The sequence below is a fragment of the Brachyhypopomus gauderio genome, chromosome 13 (genome assembly GCF_052324685.1).
Source record: "Brachyhypopomus gauderio isolate BG-103 chromosome 13, BGAUD_0.2, whole genome shotgun sequence".
Classification (NCBI taxonomy): Eukaryota; Metazoa; Chordata; class Actinopteri; order Gymnotiformes; family Hypopomidae; genus Brachyhypopomus; species Brachyhypopomus gauderio.
This window is the reverse complement of record NC_135223.1, coordinates 21,997,410-22,019,204: the sequence shown is the minus strand read 5'-3', so window position 1 is coordinate 22,019,204 and position 21,795 is coordinate 21,997,410. Positions and strand designations below refer to the sequence as shown.

The 21,795-nt window shown below is 42.2% G+C and overlaps 3 protein-coding genes and 1 long non-coding RNA gene across 7 annotated transcripts; 2 read left to right on the top strand and 2 right to left on the bottom strand.

Annotated features, from left to right (window-relative positions):
• Positions 1-1,741: 1,741 nt before the first annotated feature.
• LOC143473760 (uncharacterized) lies at positions 1,742-4,638 on the bottom strand. The gene is made up of 3 exons (XR_013120628.1): positions 4,553-4,638; positions 3,788-3,873; positions 1,742-2,654 (listed from the first exon to the last, which is right to left on the bottom strand). It is a non-coding gene; the product is annotated as an uncharacterized LOC143473760 (long non-coding RNA).
• An 811-nt stretch (positions 4,639-5,449) lies between these two features.
• ctps1b (CTP synthase 1b) lies at positions 5,450-13,320 on the top strand. Of its 3 annotated transcripts, none has more exons than XM_076971753.1 (18): positions 5,450-5,629; positions 7,155-7,339; positions 7,429-7,599; positions 8,536-8,636; positions 8,736-8,852; positions 8,990-9,073; positions 9,598-9,678; positions 9,814-9,965; positions 10,455-10,587; positions 10,797-10,885; positions 11,297-11,391; positions 11,594-11,656; positions 11,749-11,792; positions 11,945-12,041; positions 12,171-12,226; positions 12,336-12,432; positions 12,514-12,658; positions 12,902-13,320. In XM_076971753.1, the coding sequence occupies exons 2-18, from the start codon at positions 7,174-7,176 to the stop codon at positions 12,975-12,977; spliced, it is 1,767 nt and encodes a 588-aa protein (XP_076827868.1). In that variant the 5' UTR covers positions 5,450-5,629; positions 7,155-7,173; the 3' UTR covers positions 12,978-13,320. The 3 variants fall into 3 exon arrangements, with proteins under 3 accessions (XP_076827868.1, XP_076827867.1, XP_076827866.1); XM_076971752.1 differs by lacking the exon at positions 5,450-5,629 and adding an exon at positions 6,396-6,541; XM_076971751.1 differs by lacking the exon at positions 5,450-5,629 and adding an exon at positions 6,633-6,836.
• A 399-nt stretch (positions 13,321-13,719) lies between these two features.
• Positions 13,720-18,096, top strand: taf12 (TAF12 RNA polymerase II, TATA box binding protein (TBP)-associated factor). Of its 2 annotated transcripts, none has more exons than XM_076971756.1 (6): positions 13,720-13,878; positions 16,490-16,661; positions 16,907-16,984; positions 17,327-17,441; positions 17,711-17,799; positions 17,887-18,096. In XM_076971756.1, the coding sequence occupies exons 2-6, from the start codon at positions 16,491-16,493 to the stop codon at positions 17,920-17,922; spliced, it is 489 nt and encodes a 162-aa protein (XP_076827871.1). In that variant the 5' UTR covers positions 13,720-13,878; position 16,490; the 3' UTR covers positions 17,923-18,096. The 2 variants fall into 2 exon arrangements, with proteins under 2 accessions (XP_076827871.1, XP_076827870.1); XM_076971755.1 differs by having other exon boundaries at positions 16,428-16,661.
• A 1,405-nt stretch (positions 18,097-19,501) lies between these two features.
• rab42b (RAB42, member RAS oncogene family) lies at positions 19,502-21,795 on the bottom strand. The gene is made up of 2 exons (XM_076971754.1): positions 21,316-21,795; positions 19,502-20,326 (listed from the first exon to the last, which is right to left on the bottom strand). Exons 1-2 carry the CDS (start codon positions 21,531-21,533, stop codon positions 19,897-19,899), a joined length of 648 nt encoding a protein of 215 aa, XP_076827869.1. The 5' UTR covers positions 21,534-21,795; the 3' UTR covers positions 19,502-19,896.

Below are 21,795 nucleotides of genomic sequence, written 5' to 3'. Positions count from 1 at the left end.
GAGGAATATAGATAGAGGAGGGTGGATAGAGGAGGATGGACAGACCCTGCTGATATTGAGCATCTGATGAGTGCTCTGCATGCTGAGATTAGGATAGCAGAGATGTGGTCTGAATAGCCAGGGTGGGTGCAAGGCTGTGGCTGATAGGCATCAGGGATGTTTATGTAAATAAGATCCAGCTCATTTATGCCTGCTAAGTTGTTTGCCATTGTTAAGGTTGTTTCGGTCTCTTGCTGTTCTAGGGGTCGACGCGTTCTTCCTTTAACAGGTTGTCACATTCTGATTTACAATTTCATTTGTGGCTGAGTGGCGTTGCGCGTCCAGCTGACGATCAGAATTGCTACCCCCTCGTGACGTTGCTCCTCAGATAAGATATCTGTGGTGTTCTGCTGCTCCTGCCGTGATGGCTCTCATGCTGTGGCCGTGTAGCTATTTTTTATTACCTGGTTTCTTTGGGTATTTGAGTTCATTTCAGGGAAGATGTCAGAATTTCTCTTGACATTTGGTGTAAGTGCTTCTGGTCTTTGGTGTCTCCATGTTGGTCTCAGTGGCATAATAATAAGACCACATCAGATCTTTGTACTGATTGATAGTCCACTGTCGTCTTGCTGTTTTTGGACCGGTTGCTGTGGCTACCTCACCTGTTGGGTTAGATCAGCACTGTAATCTACACTGACTGATGTCTGTTCTGCTGGATCAGTATAACACTTTGGTTGTTTTTCTTTGCAGTAGTTTAGGGGAACAGATCCTTGTAGCTCTGTTGCTAGGGCAGCTAGACGCAACACCCTAACACTCCTAGCATAGCATAGCTTCTATTTACATTTTCACTTATTTCATTTATTTGATTTTACCTGTTTATTCATTTATTTATTGTCATTTGTTTTTGTACAATGTGTCTTACTTTTTTGTGAGGTATGAAGCACATAATATCTTTTATGTTAGAAGATTTTCTCTAAAAACTGTAAATTACGTAACAATACAGCTGACAATGTCAGCTAAGTCTGGGATGCAGACGAATTTGAAATGATATAATTCCTTCACAGAAATACCTTACCTACCTACATGCCATTTTAGTCTGTCCTAACAGTGCAGTACAGGGATGCAAACACAGCCATCCATTAAACCTGTGGTATACAGGAATATTCTTTGTGATCTCCAGGCTCAGTCTGGGAGGAGGTTGTGCCATACGGCTGGACTCTCATGCCTCTGCATTGTGATGCAGCAGTTATAGGGAGCAGCTGGACTGGGAGACCAAGAGTGCTTAAACAGGCACCTTTTGTGGATCAGCTGTGTCTGTCTTGGCTTTGTCCAGTTCTCGTCACCACCCCCATCCCAGACTGGTGACTGGTTTTGAGATGCTAATGCCGTGCCTATTCCACACCGCCCAGCTGAAGAGCATACCTTAATGTGGCAGTGTCGGGGGACGGTGGGTGCAGACAGTAAGTGATTATGGAAATGATCCAGTGCATTTTTACCTTGTCTCCTCCACACACACACACACACACACACACACACACACACACACACACACACACACACACACAGAGCAATGGGTATGATGGACATATATGTGCTTGTCAGACTCAGGAGTGATTGATTTAACCTTGTAAAATGGAGGACTAAAAACAGCCAGACTACCTTGAAGCAAATATCTAACACTGCCCAGTTCATCAGAATCAGATTCAGGTTTATTTTGCCAAGTATGTTTACACACACAAGGAATTTGGTTCTGGTAGTGACTATCTAGGTACAATAATTAAGAAATTAAGAAAGTAGTGAGCATATAATTTAGGGCTACGTATAATGAACAGACAATATACTGTACATTCATAAGGTGCAGAAACTAAGCTTATTTAACCAGGCTTAGCATTAAAGAGTATAATTTTGAGATAACACACAACATGCATTTAGACCACAAAGCACATTCTTCAATGTAGTGTGTTGATTTTGTTATGCAGGAAGCAGAAATTGGTGATGTTTGCCATGTTTTTCAACTGCTCCTTCTGCTAACAGTCCCATAGCTAGCATATTGCACAGACAACTTGCCAAAAGGCAGGTAATTAGGACATTGCAGGAAAGCGGTACAACAAGGCCTGACTGTGCCATGTCACTTCTCTCCATGCAACTTCTTTATAGATATCTGTGCTGAGGTAAAATACTTGTAATGCTCAAAACATGTTGGATGATTACAGCTATTGTGAGTAATGGCGAGTTTAAGTAAGGCTAATGCTCACACTGCCCTCTTCTCAGAACTGGCTGTGCTCCCCAGAGCTCTTCTCTCTATAGTCCTGCCAGAATGTTGAATTCAGGGCAAACGAAACTTTTGAGTTGGACACTTACTGACATTTTTTCCCGGTTATATGAAGACATTCTGGCAACAAAAAGATGTACACAAATATCTATTACCACACCTGCTAACTGCACAGCAAAATCCCCGGTGTTGAATTAACAGCTAAGGTTTTGAGTTAACCCCTACTGTGTCCAGCTGGATACAAATGAGCAGAGGCCCGGTTTATTGTCACAACAAGTCCTGTGGATCTGAAGTCACCCGTCACCCCCCAGTTCTCCAGCTGCAGTCCCCGAGTCCCTCGCTGTCTGTGGTCTCCACACCAATCTGTTCGCCCATCGTGCTGGTGACATCTGCTTCTGGGTGTCTGCAGGATTAAAGTGCGACACGGAGGGCGGGTGAAGTGTGGACAGCACAGTGACTTCCCCACACCCAGATGGTCGGTCCAGACACGCCATGGTTTAAATGACAATCCCTCTAACACACCCACATAAGCACATACAATGGATCAGACAACAGACATTGTGCATGTAATTCTTTGGGATTAAAACGCAGTGGACTTTAGCAGAGGGAATACTGTATTTGTTATGGGTTTCTTTGTTACACTTGCCTTGTTGTTTATAAGCAAATTTATGAAACAGTCAGTGACGCACATGTAACGTGTTTATGATGGTAATAATATCTGGTCCCTTGAGAGCTGTTGTTGGTATATGCAGATAGACAGATGAAGTGATATTTCATTATGATTTACAGGAAGGTGTCCAGAGCTGCAGTAGGTATGCATGTATACTGATACTATAAAACAGTGTATTAAGAAATTTCAGCAGTAATGGTGTGTGTGTGTTTGTTGTGTGTGTGTGTGTGTGTGTGTGTTTGTGTGTGTGTGTGTGTGTGTGTGTGTGTGTGTGTGTGTGCATGTGTTTTTGGGACCTGCGGGTCCTTCTCCTTGGCTGTGTTGACTCCTACCTGAGATGACACGGTCACTTGGACTTGCACCTGGGTGACAGGTGGTGAGTCAGCAGTGCTCTTCACCTCATACTGTTTACAATGGAACTGTGTGTGTGTGTGTGTGTGTGTGTGTGTGTGTGTGTGTGTGTGTGTGTGTGTGTGTGTGTGCGTGTGTGTGAGTGTTTGTTTCTGTGTGTCTGTTTCTGTGTGTGTGTGTGCGTGTGTGCATTTCTGTGTGTGTGCTAGAGAGTGCATGTGTGAGAGAGAGAGGTAGATACACACGTGTGAACTCAAGATATAGTGGTTGGTGAAGCAGATAAAAAGTTTGAATCTAGGTAGAAATTGCATCTTTAAAGGTTATTAAATAATTCTTCATTTACCATGCATATGAAAATCTAAACATATGTGCCTTCTGGTTGTTATGCACAACAGGTTTTACAAAAAAATATTCAACAAGAATCAACTTCAATCGTCTTTTAAAAATTGAAGAAACGCTGTGTTTTCCCTCAAGTTTGGCAAGATAAAGCCGTGGAGTTGAGAATGTTCAGTTACCTTCTGGTAGATATGGAAATGAGCTCTGAAACAGCCACGATTTCCTCAGATGAACTGTGTCATGATGTCTGTTCATCTGGAAGAGACTGTACAGTCCATTCAAAGCACGTAAAAATTATTAAATAACAGAGTGACAAAGAACCCATTGTCCACTAGTTAGGCATCTGACTTAAGTTTGGCATGAATTCTAGAAGTTGTCTTGCTCCCAAACTATATTCTCACACTCTATATTTGTTTTATAGCAAATATGGTGGGAAATGTTTGCATATATTATATATCACTAGGAGCATGAAGCTACATGGTAACCCAGAGGGCCGAACATTGATGAGGATTTTGTACTAAACTGCAAATACCCCCAACATTTCATTGTCTTCTGCAATAGTATATTGTGCCTCAGAAGTCACAAAACAGTTCTGATTAACACATTAACCACTAGCAGTCAGTTCATCTTTGACATACAAGTACATTTAGGCTTATTCGTGGAAAAAAAACACATTTGTTTTCTATTATAATGAATGCAGAGTTTTAGGGTAGCACAAAGGACAAGCCAACACACGTTTTAATTGCATAATATATTCAATTCTCTGTACTCAGCCCCACAGTGATCATGAAGTGGTCACACAAATTCAAGACAAACAAATGTACAGTTAATGCTGTCACCTCATGACATTATAAACAGAGAGATAAAGCTCTCAGCATGACCCACTATGAGTATCTTCAGCCTTCTGTTTCACGTACTGTCACTCTCTCTCTCTCATTACCTACCACCATAATGAAATTAGGCTTATCCAGGCAGAGAGACGATGTTGGTTGTACACGGACACACAGTAGACTACACCCTCCAACTGACTTATTGTTTTTCTAGTAAATTGAGGCTTTGGCTGCCTGGGAAGTGGATGTTGTGGGTGGTTTCTGACTGCATAGCCCTGTAACAGTGAATGTGATTGAGTTTAAGTCATACCAGTAAAGTTATTTGTGTCTGAGTTAACATGTATTTGTCATTTTTTCCACCTAAGGCTACATATGAAAGACGTTTGTGGTGCATGCCTGCCAAAAGTACAGTTAGGGGTAAGGTTAGATACCATATCTATTTCATGCATTTCGTAGTAATCGAGATTCAGTTCGCTCAATTAAATTAATCAATGTAAGGCCAGTTCACATCATTTGTGAGTCATAAACCAAAGCAGTGTTGTGTCTATAATGTAGACCTTCCCCATGAGGTACCAGGCTGAGTCAGTGCTATGATAAGACAGACCTGAGGTCAACTGTTCCTGGAGGACCAACTCAGAATTTATGTAACAATGAAACAACAACTATTATTATTGTTGTTGTTGTTTTGTTAGATTTATTGTTTTAATTTGTCATTACAATTTACTATATTTTACTTATTTGGGTAATAAACCTTTAAAAGAAATAAAGGTATATATAGTTCTCTTGTTTTTTGAAGACTTTTTAAATACTGATGCAACAAAAAATATCCTTATTAGTTGTTATGAAACTAAAGCGCCACCTGTTGTCTATAGATTGAAAAGCATGTAGCCATATTCAAATATGTACACTGAATGGCCTTTTTAACAGCTTTATTATCTAGCAGTGTGTTGGATTACTTATGGCTTTCAGAACTGCAGCAATTTGTCATGGCATAGATTCCAGTAGTTGTTGAATTTGTCCTACAGGATTTTTGGCCCACATAGACAAGACAACTTTTTGCAGTTGCCGCAAATTAAATGGAGGTATATTGACGTGCTCTGACTGTGAAGGCCAGTGAAGCAAGGAACCAGTCCATGACCACACAACCCTTGTAGCAAGTGCGTCGTGCTCGAAGTGTACTTCTGACAAAAGGTAAACAGATGCCATGAAGGGATGAACTTTGTCAGCCACAATGCTAATGTACGTGAGGTATTGTCCAAGTGTTCCGCCACAGGTATCGGAGGACCAAGGGTGTGCCAAGAAAACACTCCCCACACCATTAGTCCACCAGCCTGACCTGTCGAGACCCGAGAGGGGGGCTCATTGATTCATGCTGCCAAAGTCGGACTCTCCCACCAGCATGGTGCAACAGCAATCTGGGTTCATCTGAACAGACATTTCTCCAGTGCTGTGTCCCACTTTTTCCTTCTTTTGCTCACTTCTTAGACAGCAACGGCATGAACTTGACATCTTGAAAATAATCTGATGTTATAGCCCATTATATATATTTGGTATAAAAGGCCCATTCAACGTGATAATAGCTTAAATTCATTATCAAACTTATTGGACCGATATGCTTTGGTAAACTATTGGTATTTGCAATGAATTCATCCAACAAATAACCTTTTACTTAATTTCAGTACACAAATAATTAAAAAGTATTACAGTATTATATTAATTAATGACTTTTTTGTTGATAATACAAGGTTGAGAAATCCCCGTGTAATTTTTCACTCTGGAAAAAATACTGTTTCTGTGTTGTCGGGGCACACCAGACGCAAACCCCCGGCAGACGGGTGCGTGGCGACGTCACACCAGACGCAAACCCCCGGCAGACGGGTGCGTGGCGACGTCACACCAGACGCAAACCCCCGGCAGACGGGTGCGTGGCGACGTCACACGTTGCTGACGCTGACGTCGCGATAAAGAAACCGGTTTCCCCGCATTAAGATCATTGACCGTATACAGTCACTGATTAAGATCGACTGCGTGTCTCGTTCACATTTTCGCGCTATGTGGCTGACACGAGACACAAACGATTCACGTTTGTCCCGCCCAACATGAGTACGTGTAGCTAACTCAAATAAATATATATACTGTTTGTGGTATATGGCCTTCGACACCGGTGAGGCTATATTAAGTAGCCTACATAAAGCTAGGTTTATACTTGACGAGTCGCGAGCGCGGGCGCGAGGGTTCGCGCGCCTAAAATAACGTAATCGCGGTGGCTCCGCCCCCTGCGCGAGGGACCCGCGCGCGCTGTCTCCTGTACGCTGTACACGCATTAAAATGTCAAAAGTGCTGCAGCTAGCCAGCTAGCTAACGAAGCTAGGAGGCTAATGTCAGTGGTGGCAAGCAGGTATGGCGTCTAGATATGTAGTTACTGGTCACGTAGCTGTTTTAGAGAAATGTCCAGGTGTAAACTTGGCTTGTCTACACATTGCTGTGCCTGTATGTGTTGTGCTGTCTTGCTAGCTAGCTAAAGTCATCTGGGTAGATTAGCTAACTAATGCCATAATGTTAACGGTTTGAATATGTATGGATTTGTTGTCATTAATGTTATTTATTTATTTGGTCACGTTTAATAGATTTATCTGTATGAAGTTATCTGGCACCACATGTTCTTGTGGGACACCCAGGAACATTTCACATGTGGAATAAAACATGTTTTCCTCAGGTGCAGGTTGTGTCCCAAAATGAAGTACATCCTGGTGACAGGTGGCGTCATATCAGGGATTGGCAAAGGCATCATCGCCAGTAGTGTGGGCACCATACTCAAGTCTTGTGGCCTTCATGTCACTGCAATCAAAATTGATCCTTACATAAATATTGATGCTGGCACTTTCTCTCCTTATGAGCATGGTGAGTTCCTGACCGAAGTCAGTAGTTGCTGGTTTTTGGTGTTACTGTCTGGACTGTCCCCCCGGACTAACATAATCTTGGGTTTGCAGGTGAAGTGTTTGTCCTGGATGATGGTGGGGAAGTTGACCTGGATTTGGGAAACTACGAGCGCTTTCTGGACATCCGACTGACTAAAGACAACAATCTGACCACTGGGAAGATCTATCAGTCTGTTATAACGAAAGAGAGGAGAGGGGATTATCTCGGCAAAACTGTGCAAGGTGGGTTTCGTTACTGGTTAAGAAAAAAGATCAAGACTACGATGCATGAACTAGAAACTTTTTTCCCCTCCTCTGTCTATCATTCAATTTAAATAAGTGACTCAAAATTTTGGAGCAGTAGTTTTTCCATTACTACTATATTTGTTAAAATTATTTTTACCAGTAGTTTATCATTTACGTTTAGGGCATTTAGCAGACAGACTTATCCAGAGCGACTTATAAAGTGTTTTGCATCTGTTCACAGATTGAGTCCTAGGTAGTAGTGTAGATGGGTCAGAATTCAAGATATCTTTAAGACAGACTGCTACTAATCAGTGTCATTACCCAGTATTGCACATAAACATATACTTGAACTTAAAGGAAAGGAATTAAGAACTGATACCTAGAAGTGTAAATAATCATAGACATGAATAAACACAATAACAGACAAAAAATGTTATCTGCGGTTCTTTCATACCTCTTGTTTTCTTATTGTCATCAATACATGAATGAGTGTAGATTAGCGTGGCATAGGTGTGTTAAATTATGTTACCCTTACCAGTAGAGTAACAGTCTCAATTAAATGATTTCTCTTCTATGTATTAACAGAGCTTTGAAATGGGATCAATTATGTGTACATTGCATGCTCTAAATCAGATCGGTATATTCAGTATATCACCCTTGTTCTTAGAGAAACGGGCTAAAAAAGCTTCGTTTTCTTTTATCTGAACATATTTTGCCATGTTCTTCCCTGCATCATATAAATAAAGGACCATTCTGATGTTTATGCATGTCATGCAACTAAATCTCAAATGTTTCTAGTGAAGGTTCCACATTCCAGTCAGTGTTATGCATTCATTTACAAATGTAAAGATAAATAAATTCATTTGACATTTTATTTTATTTTTTGTAAAAGGGATGGTTGACTGTGGTGAAGCATCTGTGTTGTCTTCACAGTGGTGCCACACATCACCGATGCCATCCAGGAATGGGTCATGCAGCAAGCAAAAGTCTCAGTGGATGATGATGGTGTTGAGCCACAAGTCTGTGTCATTGAGGTACAACACTTTCGGCCATGTGTAATAAATCTGGTGTTTTGGTTAAACTTTGGTGTTTTCCTATTCTTATACCTTGAAGAAATGTTTTTTTTTTATTAGTTAGGAGGTACCGTTGGAGACATAGAGAGTATGCCTTTCATTGAAGCCTTCAGACAGTTTCAGTTCAAGGTGAAGCAGAAGAACTTCTGCAACATTCATGTGAGCCTTGTTCCTCAGGTACGAGAAGCACCATCATTTATTTCTCCACACTCTGCATTTGCACTCATAGAATATTAAGCATTGGCATTTATAGAAATAAAGCAGTGGGGCAGCATGATATGGTGCCGTCATCTTGTTTTGGACTGGGTTCTCAGCCCAGTACTACAGGAGAGCAGAAGACGAAACCAACGCAGAACAGTGTGCGTCAGCTTCGTGGTCTGGGCCTGTCACCAGATCTGGTCAGCCAAATTCCTATTTCTCTTATAATCCAGTGGACTGAAGTGTCTTGCATATAACTCCCCACCACTGAACCAAAGCACACTTCCCATGTTGCATCAACAAAGGCTTCAGGGATTATCAAGATAAAAAAAAAAAACAGAAATTAAACCAAACTAACTGAGATCAGGGACGGGGATATATCAGGATGTAACATGGTAAAGGTAAAGTATTTATGGGGTGGTAGATGTGGGGACATCAGAACTCATGCATATTCTTGTGAATACTTGTTCTTTTTCAGATTTATAATGACCCAAACTTGTAAACTCGCCCCTTGTAAATATATGCTAAATGTATTTCGGGAGACTGATTATACTAATGAGGAATATTTTCGTTCTTTAACCCTGAAAACCTCCATTGATATTTTAGAAGCAGGATTGGATCACCGTCCTCCTGATGAGGGACATATTAGGTCGTGCTTTGAATCGTGAGCAGTTATTTTTCTTCTCAACACTTTTATCATTTAATTTTTCTCCTGATCACGTAGATTGTCTGCCGCTGTTCCACACCTCTAGACACCGCGGTGAAGGAGAAGATCTCCATGTTTTGTCATGTGGAGCCAGAGCAGGTGCATTAGCGCTGAGCTACAGTGGGAACAGGACAGGCTGTTTCCCCCCGGTCTGATCCCAGATCATTTTGGTTGATTTTATTGAAGGTGAAAGTGAGGCAGGGACTTAGGTGTCTGCACTTGGTTTCCTTTTAGGTGATCTGCATACATGATGTCTCCTCAGTATACAGAGTACCATTGCTCTTGGAGGATCAGGGCATGGTGGAATACTTTTGTCAAAGGCTGGACCTACCTATTGAGAAGAGGCCCCACAGAATGCTTACAAAGTGGAGGGAAATGTCAGACAGGTAAGGGTCTCAAGACTTACATTCTAATGTCAATGTCAATACATGTCAATATTTTTAAAAACCTCCTAAAATCTACTCTTAGAGAGCATTGCCATTGCTTTTAAATATGATGTCCATGAGTCTATTTCTCTAAATGTATTGTCAGTTGTGTTTATGAGAATTGTCTTGTTTTAGTTTTCTTTTTCCTTAGTGTATGTTGTATGTTTTAGTTTCATTCATATTTTATTTCTTTATTTGATTTTGTAGTTTGATTTTTGTCTTCAGTCTTCTTGCAGTTCTGTCCTGTGTCTTTGTATTTTTATTTTAAATGTTTAACTTGCTGCCTGGCACTCTTGGCCAGGACTCCCTGGAAGAAGAGCCATTGTGGCTCAATGGGATTTTTTTCCTGGTTAAACAAGGGTTAAAATAAATAAATAAATAAATAAATAACGTCATAAAGGAAAGGCAAAGTTGCTTCTTACCTATTTAGTGTGATGTATTTTTCAACAGGACTGACAGACTTTTGGAGTACACGTCAATTGCTTTAGTGGGAAAGTACACCAAGTTATCAGACTCCTATGCCTCAGTTATTAAAGCCCTGGAGCATTCTGCACTAGCCATCAACTGCAGGCTAGAGGTGAAGGTACGGAGCATTATTGGTCAACGACTCGATGGCTGCTTACTCGTATTTACGCTGTTGAAATTGTTTGGTATTTTCTTTCGTTTAAAAATTCCGTTTATGGTTCAACGTGGCTGAATTTCATTCACCACTGGAACACGTATATATTTAACTGTTTGAGTTGGTCATGGAATTATTGTTCTGTCCAATTCATTGTGAACATCCCTGTTCAGTACATAGACTCTGCAGACTTGGAGCCCAGCATCCAGCAGGAAGATCCGGTGAAGTACCATGAAGCCTGGCAGAAGCTCTGCAGGGCCGAGTGAGGTTCTAGCCCACTGTCTCAAACATACAGCCACACCCCTCCCACACTGCGGCCCACATGTATTCTAACAGTCCACAGTGTACTTGTAGGTGGCGTGTGGCATAGGAACAACAAAACCCTAATTTATAGGAGAAGTGTCATACATGTGTTACATTAAGGGGTATTTTCTGTATACATTTTTTTGCATGTATCATTGTAATTACGTTTTCAGGTTTCATGTCATCAAATGTTGATGTTGATATTATTATGTTGATAATTTATTCTTGTATCAGAAAAAATGTTTCAGGATGTCAATATTAACTTAAACATAAAAAGTTACTTACATGCAGTAACTTCATTTATGCTATACGTATGGTACATTTATGTGCAAATCTGTTGGGTTCTGTCTTTCCTGGTTTGACTGTTTAGTGGTGTTTTGGTACCTGGAGGATTTGGTGTACGAGGCACTGAGGGGAAGATTCAGGCTATCAGCTGGGCAAGGCAAAAGAAAAAGCCATTTTTAGGTAAACATGACTCGAGTTTCTGAGTGCAGCAATTAAAATTGATTAATTTAAGTGCAAAACAAAATCCAAACATGTTCATGTTTTCTTTTTACTAAGTAGGTTATTCATCATTTGCTTATCTTCAGACCTTAGATGCACTTAGATGGTCAATGTTTAATGTCCTAACCAAGAAGGAGAGAAAGTAAACATTGTGGTTTTGCAGGCATTTGTCTAGGCATGCAGCTGGCTGTGTGTGAGTTTGCCCGCAATGTGCTCGGTTGGCAAGGTAAGCCTACAGCCTACGATCTTCATTGGTATTTCCATCAAACATTTGACGGTCCATTTTAAAGCTCACATTCATGTTGTCTTATTGTGCAGATGCCAATTCTACTGAATTTGATCCAGAAACAAAGCACCCGGTGGTAGATAACCTTTTGTTCTTATAAATGCTTTGTGATGCATTGTGTGGCAATGTTCCATAGCAAGTGTTACAAACTGCTGACACTGAAACACTTGGAATTGGTAATATGAATACCTGCTGAGCATCTGTAGTAATCTTAATTTTGGTTAACAGGTCATTGACATGCCAGAACATAATCCAGGACAAATGGGTGGCACTATGAGATTAGGGAAAAGACGAACCATCTTCAAAAGCACCTCAAGCATACTAAGTAAGTTATGGTCATTGAAGATGGCTTATTATCACAGAAGCATTAAGGGCTAAAAGACTTTTTTGACATTCATTAAAATATGTAATGATACTTAGGATTTGAGAATGTTGTTGTGTTTTGACATTTTAGGGAAATTGTATGGAGATGTTGAACATGTTGATGAAAGACACAGACACCGCTTTGAGGTTTGAGTAAAAAAAAAAAAACCAAACCCTAATATCTATTACATGTTAGTGTAGCGTTCAAAGTCTTTCACTTGTGTCCATGTCTCTTGTGTGTGCTCTCTTCTCCAAGGTGAATCCAGAGCTGAAGCACCACTTTGAGGAGAAGGGACTCCACTTTGTTGGCCAGGATGTGGAGGGGGAGAGGATGGAAGTTATTGAACTCGAAGGTCAGTGAAGGTGCCTCACTCCCCTCCCAGGTCAACCGCAACTTGGCTTGACTTAAGGCTTTGTTTCTTTTGCCTTTGCAGATCATGCTTATTTTGTCGGAGTACAGTACCATCCAGAGTTCACCTCACGTCCTATCAAACCTTCACCCCCTTATTTTGGCCTGCTTCTAGCATCTGCAGGAAAACTTCAGAGCTACCTGATGAAAGGATGCAGGCTTTCACCGCGGTAACAGTCACCACACAGAGCTGAGATGTTCTGTTTAAACTAATGACTGATTTATTAACAGAATAAAAGTTTATTTAATTCCACAAACACATTGTTTCTAATCACTGGTTTGCCCACTACAGAATCCGACATTCTTAGCAGTTTATGCTGGAAGTAATTGTTTAATGAAATTAATGCAGGAGATGATGTGTTGTTTTTTTAAATTACGCTTCGAGACACTTTTTGTGTTTTTTTTCTTCTCAGAGACACGTACAGTGACCTCAGTGACAGCAGCTCCCCAGACTCTGAACTCTCAGATCTTAAATTCCTGTCTGTGTAATAGAAGGGATATAGCAAAAATGGCTGCCGAAGACACAGTCTTGTCAGGTGAAAAGGAGCTGACCTTTAAATACTGCATATGTATTACAGACCCATTGTTTGTAGTAATGTTGCTTCAGAGGGAATTTTATATCAGAACTGCCCAAACAGAATAGGTGGCATTAAAAAGGATATAATATTTTAATCAGAAAATTTTATATATTTTTGTGTTTCTCAAATGAAATGTTTGAGTATTCATACATGGTCCTGAAAAAAAAAACACTAATATGTATATGTGGTAAGTGGTAAGATGATGTCAGCAAATAAGCATTTGTAGTTCCTATTCTGTACCCCCCCCCCCCCCCTCCAAAGAGTTTGAACATGTAAAAAGTTTATTGCTGTGAGTTGTGAACAATAGAAAAGGGCATGAATAGACATGCATATATGAGCCACTGCTCTTTCGGCACCATTCTGTCTGTCTACCATTCTAGTATTTTTTAAGTGTCCAGGTTCTGTGTGGAGACATTTTTGAAACCTGGAAGTTGCAGGTCATGCATTCTCTAAGCTCATTGATAACTGGTACTAAGTCAGTCAAGATTCTCACACTGACTTTGGGTTTTACTTATTTTATTTTTTTGCCCTGTGTTAAAAAATAAATATATAAATCATATTTGTTTAAAGACTCATTTGTCTCCGACGCGTTTGTCCGCGCAACAAGTTAATATACTACGTTTTCCTTCGAGGGACTTTTATTCTATATCTCACTTCCGCCGCCGCCGAGTTTGATGTCTCCCCCCTCTACGTAGCGAGAGCTGGCGAGTTAACGGCTGTAAATCGGCAGGAGCAACAACTTCAATGTTTTGCGTTGGATTTCAGATGCTAACGTCGAGGATGTGGAAATAATACAACGCTTGTATAACCAGGTACGTTTTTTTTTGCGATATCTTTTGAAATAAAGTGTTTGTGGTCATGTTGTATACGACATTACCGTTGATAACGAAAATAACGTTAGCATGCTAGCTTCATGTAGGTAGCTACGCGCTTAGCTAGGAGGCTAACTGCGCTATTACGGGTTATGTTGTAATTATAGTCAACCAACACAACATGTATGAAGAAATAAAACACCGCGGTGGGTTCAGAGGGAAACTAACCTCACCTGTCTGCTGTAGTGTGTGTGTTAGTGTTAGCGGGGTTAGCCTGCTAGCTTGTAGCTGCTGTTGGTCCCTCAGAGCAGCAGCTAGTGGTGAGGGGTGATGTCTCACTACATGACCCTAAACCCTTATTACCTATTATTGGGATATTAGCCAACTTCTTTATTTTAACAAGTCAAGTAAAAGAAACATTTACACATTTCCCAACTAGCTAGTCGTGGGTAAGCAGGTAAACATAGTGGCTCAAAGCTGTCTCACTGCATTTTGCTTTAATTTTCTATTAAAAAACAGTTTAGTTTATTGAAAAATATATATATATGTGTGTGGTGTATATGTGTGTGTGTGTGCGTGTGTGGTGTGTGCGTGCATATACGTATATACACACACTCACTGGTCACTTTATTAGCTACACCTGTCCAACTGCTCGTTAACACAAATAACGCACATGGCAGCAGCTCAATGTATTCAGGCATGTAGACATGGCCAAGACGACCTGCTGCAGTTCAATCTGATCATCAGAATGGGGAAGAAAGGTGATTTAAGTGACTTTGAACGTGGCATGGTTGTTGGTGCCAGACGGGCTAGTCTGATTATTTCAGAAACTGCTGATCTATTGGGATTCTCACACGTATCCATCTCGAGGGTGTACAGAGAATCCTCCAAAAAAGAGGAAATATCCAGTGAGTGGCAGTTCTGTGGGCGCAAATGCTTTGTTGATTCCAGATGTTAGAGGAGAATGGCCAGACTGGTTCGAGCTGATAGAACGGCAACAGTAACTCAAATAACCAGTCGTTACAACCGAGGCATGCAGAAGAGCATCTCTGAACGCACAACATGTCAAACCTTGAGGCGGATGGGCTACAGCAGCGGAAGACTACATCGGGTACCACTCCTGTCATCTAAAAACAGGAAACTGAGGCTACAATTCATACAGACACACCTAAATTAGGCAATAGAAGATTGAAAAATGCTGCCTGGTCAGATGAGTCTTGATTTCTGCTGTGACATTCGGATGGTAGGGTCAGAATTTGGTGAACATGACAGCATGGATCCATCCTGCCTTGTATCAATGGTTCAGGCTGGTGGTGGTGGTGAAATGGTGTGCGGGATATTTTCTTGGCACACTTTGGGCCCGTTAGTACCAATTTAGCATCATGTCAATGCCACAGCCTACCTGAGTATTGTTTTGCTGACCATGTCCATCCCTTTATGACCACCGTGTACACATCTTCTGATGGCTACTTGCAGCAGGATAACGCACCGCCATGTCAAAAGGTGAATCATCTCAGACTGGTTTCTTGAACATGACAATGAGTTCACTGAACTCGAATGGCCTCCACAGTCACCAGAGCACCTTTGGGATGTGGTGCAACAGGAGATTCACAGCCAACAAATCTGCAGCAACTGTGTGATGCTATCATGTCAATATTGACCAGACTCTATGAGGAATGTTTCCAGCAGTTCTGAAGGCAAAAGAGGGTCCAACTCGGCACTAGCAAAGTGTACCTAATAAGGTTGTGTGTGTGTGTGTGTGTGTGTGTGTGTGTGTGTGTGTGTGTGTGTGTGTATTTGGGCTACATCAGTCTCTAAGCAGATGATGTGGGGCTTGAGGTATCAGGTGAATAATTTTTAGTGCTGCTTCAAAATGTTTTGGAGTCAGTGGTGCTAAGTTCTGACAGAGTTCATTCTTTATGACAGCAGATGTGGTCTGGTCTCCTCATCTAACAGGTCACACTGATGGGGCTCATGTTTTTGATTTACTCATTGAAGGAGGATGCAAACTCACTACAGTTGGTGGCAGTTGTAACCCTAGAGGAGTTCAGGGGCGACCTGTGTCAACATTTCTTAACTTTTCTACGAAAGGAATTGGAGTGCATGTTTGTTTTTGGTTGTAATGAAAGAGAAGAATGTTTGTGTAACCTAATAACATTTACATGTAACCTAAATAATAATATATTTATATGTAGCCTATTTCATGTTATTCTAATTCTTTCTTGGGTTACTTCAGTTTATTATATAACAAGTGTACTCAACTAAATTTGTCCGCGGTCCAATTTTGGCAGATACCTGTGACCTGAGGTCTGGTGCGGGGGGGTGGCAAACGTAAGTTGTTGAGCGGGGTGGCGAACGTAACACTCGTGACGGAGTGTTTTTTCAATAGCCCTGAAATAAATGCTAAGGTTTTGTTTTGGTCCGTATCCAGTTAATCAGGAATGAGATTCGGTCCGGACCGCGGTCCGCCAGTTGAGTACCCCTGTTATATAAGGATATTTCTTACATGTATTGGTGTACACTCAGAACTAATGCATGTTTGGTTACAGCTGAGCACATCTAATCACAGCCTTACTGGAGGCTCATGACTGCCATCCATTGCTTGCCATAGCATGAACCAATATCAACAACAGGCTAGCCGCTCCAACCTCTACAGCGTTGTGAAAGCTGAGACCTCGTCAACACCACCGCTTGCCACTAGTATGGCAAATAGCACTACTATCCCAGGAAAGGTCTTGGGCACACCTGGGCCTGCTGGGAGATTGAGTCCTGAAGGAGGTCAGGTAAGACAGTGCACCTCCCACAAAACCTTTAATACATAGAGGCTGTTGGGTTTTGAAAACTAGACTTTGATCTTGCCACTATTATATTTTTAGTGTTGGTACTTATCTATGCTAGCACAGCTCTACTTTCATAATGAACCAAGCGTAGCCATTCATGTTTACGTCTATGTAGGTCAGCCTGACACCCTGAAATCATATGCATTGAAATGTGTTTATGGTAACGGCAGTAAGAATTTATCTTCTAGGTTCTCAGTAAAAAGAAACTACAAGACCTTGTGCGGGAAATTGACCCCAATGAGCAGCTCGATGAGGATGTCGAAGAGGTAGTTTATCACTCTTTCATTTAATCTCACCTGTTCATCAACTGTTCATAAACTAGAGGTAGTTTATCACTCTTTCATTTAATCTCACCTGTTCATCAACTGTTCATAAACTAGAGGTAGTTTATCACTCTTTCATTTAATCTCAACTGTTCATAGACACCACAGCATAACTTAACTCAAAATCAGTCTCCACTGGGCATTCTTCAGAGAGCTGCATAGTCACAAGTATCTTCCTACATTATCTCCTGCTAGTCTTGATATGAATCCTGTAGAAAGATGTGGAGTCTGCTGGTGTCCTTACAGTAAGATCCACCGACTGCGCTCATCTCTCCTTTTTCTCAGATGTTGCTGCAAGTTGCCGATGATTTTATAGAGAGTGTAGTGACCGCTGCCTGCCAGCTCGCCCGGCACCGGAAGTCCAACACACTGGAAGTGAAGGACGTCCAACTGCACCTCGGTGAGAACCTCCTTGTGGCTGGGGAGACCCGCTTCCTGGACCTCTAAACGAGAATTCTTTTGTTTTGAATCTGTGAATTGGTGATTGCAAATCTTTGAAGTGAAGCTTGTAAAGCTTGTTCGCTGTGTCCATACCGTGCAGTATGTAGTTTATAATGGACATCCTTCCTGCTCATGGATGTTTTCTGCTATGCGGTTCTGTCGTGGTGAAGTTCATTAGATGTGCACTAGACGTGCTTTTAGTGCAGTGCTTGTGCTCCGATCCCACAGAGCGCCAGTGGAACATGTGGATCCCAGGATTTGGCTCAGATGAAATCCGACCATACAAGAAGGCATGCACCACAGAAGCACATAAACAGGTCAGTTCTAAGCTGTGTGTGTGTGTGGGGGGGGTGCGCCAGAAAATGGAAAACAAGTGCTTCATTTTTCTGTCTTTGTTATTTCAGCGAATGGCACTGATCCGTAAGACAACCAAAAAGTAGCAAGATCCAGCAGAAGACCAACAGATTTTTCACTCATGACAACTCATTGGGATTTGGCACCGAGGGCAACCTATAACCTTTGGAGGTGTTGCCCTTCAGGAGTAGCAGGCCTCTATATCAGTCTAATACAGACTCCAGACCAGTGGTTCTGAACCCCCCCCCCCCCCCCCCCCCCCCCCCACCCTCTTTTTACAGACATCAGAATCACTAGTCTATACTGCTGTTTTAACCCTTTTGTTTGGCTGGTATTAGTACGTCTTGTGTTTAGCATGACTATAATAAGCTATGCTATTATAGTCCCAATTGCTAAAATAGATTATCCTAAATGTTGCATGTAATATGAAGATTGGATCGGATCACTTACTGTGGGCATTCAGATTTTTACACCAGCCGCTATGAAAGTAGTATATAGAAAGCGTGTCTAGCTGCATATTTATCACTAGTCTCTTAGTTCTCTCATTCCTTGAGAAATGTCAGTTGTGGTGTTTCTTTGGATCATTTTCAGAGAGTTTCATTTGTTTTCATTTGTCTTGGGTGTAAATAGCCTTGATCCTCCTACTGGGCATGTTGTGCTTGCCCTTGAAATGTAATAAAGACTCACCGTGTCTCATTGGGTCGTGTATTTACCTGATCTGGGTTGCAGTGTATTAATGTTCATTATTTAGCATTATGCTGTGGGGAGCCCTGGTTTGTTGGTCATGTGTTGCGTAAAGCATCGTCATCATTGTCGTCCACCCCACTGTGTCTCACTGCAAACATCTCTAAATTAGGGTGTCCTTATTTGATTCAAATTTCAATTTTTGCATGCAACAAAGATATTAAATAGTGTGGTTCAGCAAAATAAATGTTTCCATAATAAGAGACTCCATTGATTCTCCCATTGAGGAGGGTTAGTGTAGTGCTACTCGCTGGGACGTAGTTTCAGTTTGGTGCACAAGATGGAGCTCATTTCTCCACCGAGCTCTTAGGCCTACATCAAAACACATACAGTGGTCATTGATTATGATGATTACTAATGTTGAATATCATACTGTAAACGGGCAAGTCAGTATGAATAAATTCTATGTGCTCCAGAGAAACAGGCAAGCCTTAATATCAACACCTTTGATGCAGTAATGGTTAATGTTGCATTTATTGTAGGTAATAGAGAGGGTGCACAGATTAGACACATGGTGTCCGTATCATGCATTTAATGATTTGTTAGACCCCCTTCCAGTTCTGCACGTCATGGTTCTGTGTTCAGGTTGGTCTGTTGGGTTTGTGTTATATGGTCCATCATGGACACCATACCGTACTTTCATTAGTACTCAAATAACATCGGCCATTTGTAGTGTCGTCCGTACTAAATAATTAGTCCCCGTAAATGTCATGCTTCTTTATATGATCCTGTGCTATTGCTGTTTTTGTTTTGTTTGTTTTTGCATAAATAAAATGATTTGAACACATGATCTGTGTGTGTGGTCTAAGTGAGTAGAGAGATGGTCCAGCCCAGAGTGCAGGAAGTGCAGGGGCCCAGCCACCACGCCTGCAGAGTGAACCTGTGTGTGTGTCTAATAAATATGAAGGCATGTGTACAACATAAAGTAAATTACAATTTATTTTAATAGAGTGCAATACATGCATTTGTTGCATCATGTGTTGACATTACAGAACGTGGCTAACATTGGAAAGATGAAAACTGAATCTCAGATAAAAAATTGCATATTGAAGTTGCTAAAAAGCACAAATCCTAGAGCTGTGACCCCCCTGTGCGTTAGGGATGTTGTGCTGGAGCAGAAACCCTTAATGTGGGTGAGATGATGAGCATCATGGAGGAAGACCATGCTCAGACCAGACACTAGTGCGTGTGTCTCAGAACAACCCTTCAGAATGTTCTCGGGCTTTAGGACATGAGCCCTTCATCACCTGGGCAGGTGTCTTCACCCACTGAAAGCACCTTTTGGACAGCAGTATTCCCCCCTCTGGGCTGTTGAGCTAACAGGGGCAGGTGCTGGCGGGTCTCTCCGGCCCGCTGGTCTTCGGGAGCTGGTGTGTTTGAGGAGCCGAGCTCTTCACCCCGTCCCAGCCCTCCCGCGGCCGCACCTCCCCGCTCAGCAGCCCCTGGTAGACGCGGCGGGCCAGCAGCTCGAAGGCGGCGCGGATGTTGTGGCCGGTCCTGGCGGACGCCTCCACGTAGGGCGCGCCGAGCTGAGCCGCCAGCCTCTCGGCCTCCGCGCGCGACACCGCCCGCTCCGCCTCGCGGTCGCTCTTGTGACCCACCAGGACGAAGAGCACCGCGTGAGGGGTCACGTGCTCGCACACCTCCGCGTGCCACTCGCGCACGTGCTCGAACGAGGCCCGGTTGGCCACGTCGAACACCAGCAAGCCCCCCACGGAGTTCCGGTAGTAGGAGCGTGTCACCGACCTGCAAGAAATACATCACGAGATTAGTAAATAATGTCACATTATCTGAATTTGTTAGGAGCTGTTAAAATCTACTTTAGCAATAACCAAACAGAAGCGACATAGTGCTGCCTGTGGTCATTCAAGCATTCCTGCACATGGTTCCTGACAGGGCAGATCTTTACTGCTGCCTATATGTAGATGCTGAAAATTGTACCTCTATATACATCTAGACAAGCACATGGATATTTATTTTAGCATATTAAAAGATAGATAACTGTTATATTGACTGGATATTTGTTTACAAGCACTGCATATAATTGGTTTGTGCTTGTAAAATAACTGCCAGTAATGACCTATTGATTGTTATTAATTGTTGATAATGAAGCTGTACTGCACTGTGACAATCAGATGATCATTATACGGTGAGTAGAGACATTACTAAACATATCTTGGCTAAACAAGTTTTACTCTGATTAAAACGTTGAGGCCTAATTGGTCTAATACTTGATGTCAGTAAGTCATGACCAGCAGGTTATCATCTCTAGAACATGCCAGATAAGAACACAGACTGAAAGTCATCTAGGAAAATGTTTTTTTTTTTCTCTGAGGAAGTTCAGAAACATTTGTCGTTGTGTCTAGTTCTGAAAACATTTGTAGTTGGAACAGTAGTTCACCACATGAGAAAAATGAAAAGGGGCTTTTCCTCTGCAACATCTGAATAACATTTCCAAGCATTTACATGGGGTTATGCAAATCTGGTCAGTTGTTTTGAACAGATCATTTTCAGATTAACATGCAATGCATTGCGTAGTTCACACAAGCCCTGCGTGGGCTCAGGAGGCTTGCAGGTGAGCCTTTAAAATCCATACTCATCTAGGAAGCAGCCTTGTTGTTTCTGTATTAATAAAGATAATATCCAACTATGAATACGACGGACAAGAAGAGATTTTTACAACACAGAGCAAAGCAAACAGAGGGTCTACACTCCCACCCATCACTGGTTCGTACCTGAACCTCTCTTGGCCAGCCGTGTCCCAGAACTGTAGCTTCACCCTCGTTCCGGGCTCCACCTCCAGGAAGTGCACGTAGAAGTCGACTCCAACCGTCTGGTTGATGGTCTCCAGAAACAGGTCCTCAGTGTAACGCTTCAGCATGGAGGACTTCCCCACAGTCGAGTCCCCCAGCATTATAATGCGGAACTGGTACTGCCACAGGGTGAGGTCCATGGCCCTCGCACACCGGCACGGGCCCCGGAACAGGACACCTCCTGGGCAGGCACGCCCCAGCTGGTGTCTCCGCTCCTCTGTACTAGACTAGGAGGAAGCAGTAAAGGTTTTATTGTCAGCTTCTGGCCTCTACACATCCTCATCCATAACAGCAGCAGAGACAGGTCAGCACTCCTGGTAAGTCCCTAAGAGCTCGCTCAGGTCTGTGTACCAGACACACACAGAGCAGCTGGACTGTTAAAGGGGTGGGACCTCACTGACT

Bases quoted from the DNA above. Each gene is read 5' to 3' on its own strand.
- ctps1b (XM_076971751.1), top strand. From the start codon at position 6,817: ATGTCAGTGGTGGCAAGCAG. The intron at 7,340-7,428 runs GTGAGTTCCTGA...TTGGGTTTGCAG, and splicing joins TTTCTCTCCTTATGAGCATG to GTGAAGTGTTTGTCCTGGAT. The intron at 9,074-9,597 runs GTCAGCCAAATT...CTGATCACGTAG, and splicing joins TGGGCCTGTCACCAGATCTG to ATTGTCTGCCGCTGTTCCAC.
- taf12 (XM_076971756.1), top strand. From the start codon at position 16,491: ATGAACCAATATCAACAACAGGCTAGCCGCTCCAACCTCTACAGCGTT. The intron at 16,662-16,906 runs GTAAGACAGTGC...TTTATCTTCTAG, and splicing joins TGAGTCCTGAAGGAGGTCAG to GTTCTCAGTAAAAAGAAACT. The intron at 16,985-17,326 runs GTAGTTTATCAC...CCTTTTTCTCAG, and splicing joins TCGATGAGGATGTCGAAGAG to ATGTTGCTGCAAGTTGCCGA.
- rab42b (XM_076971754.1), bottom strand. From the start codon at position 21,533: ATGGACCTCACCCTGTGGCAGTACCAGTTCCGCATTATAATGCTGGGG. The intron at 20,327-21,315 runs GTACGAACCAGT...TATTTCTTGCAG, and splicing joins GCTGGCCAAGAGAGGTTCAG to GTCGGTGACACGCTCCTACT.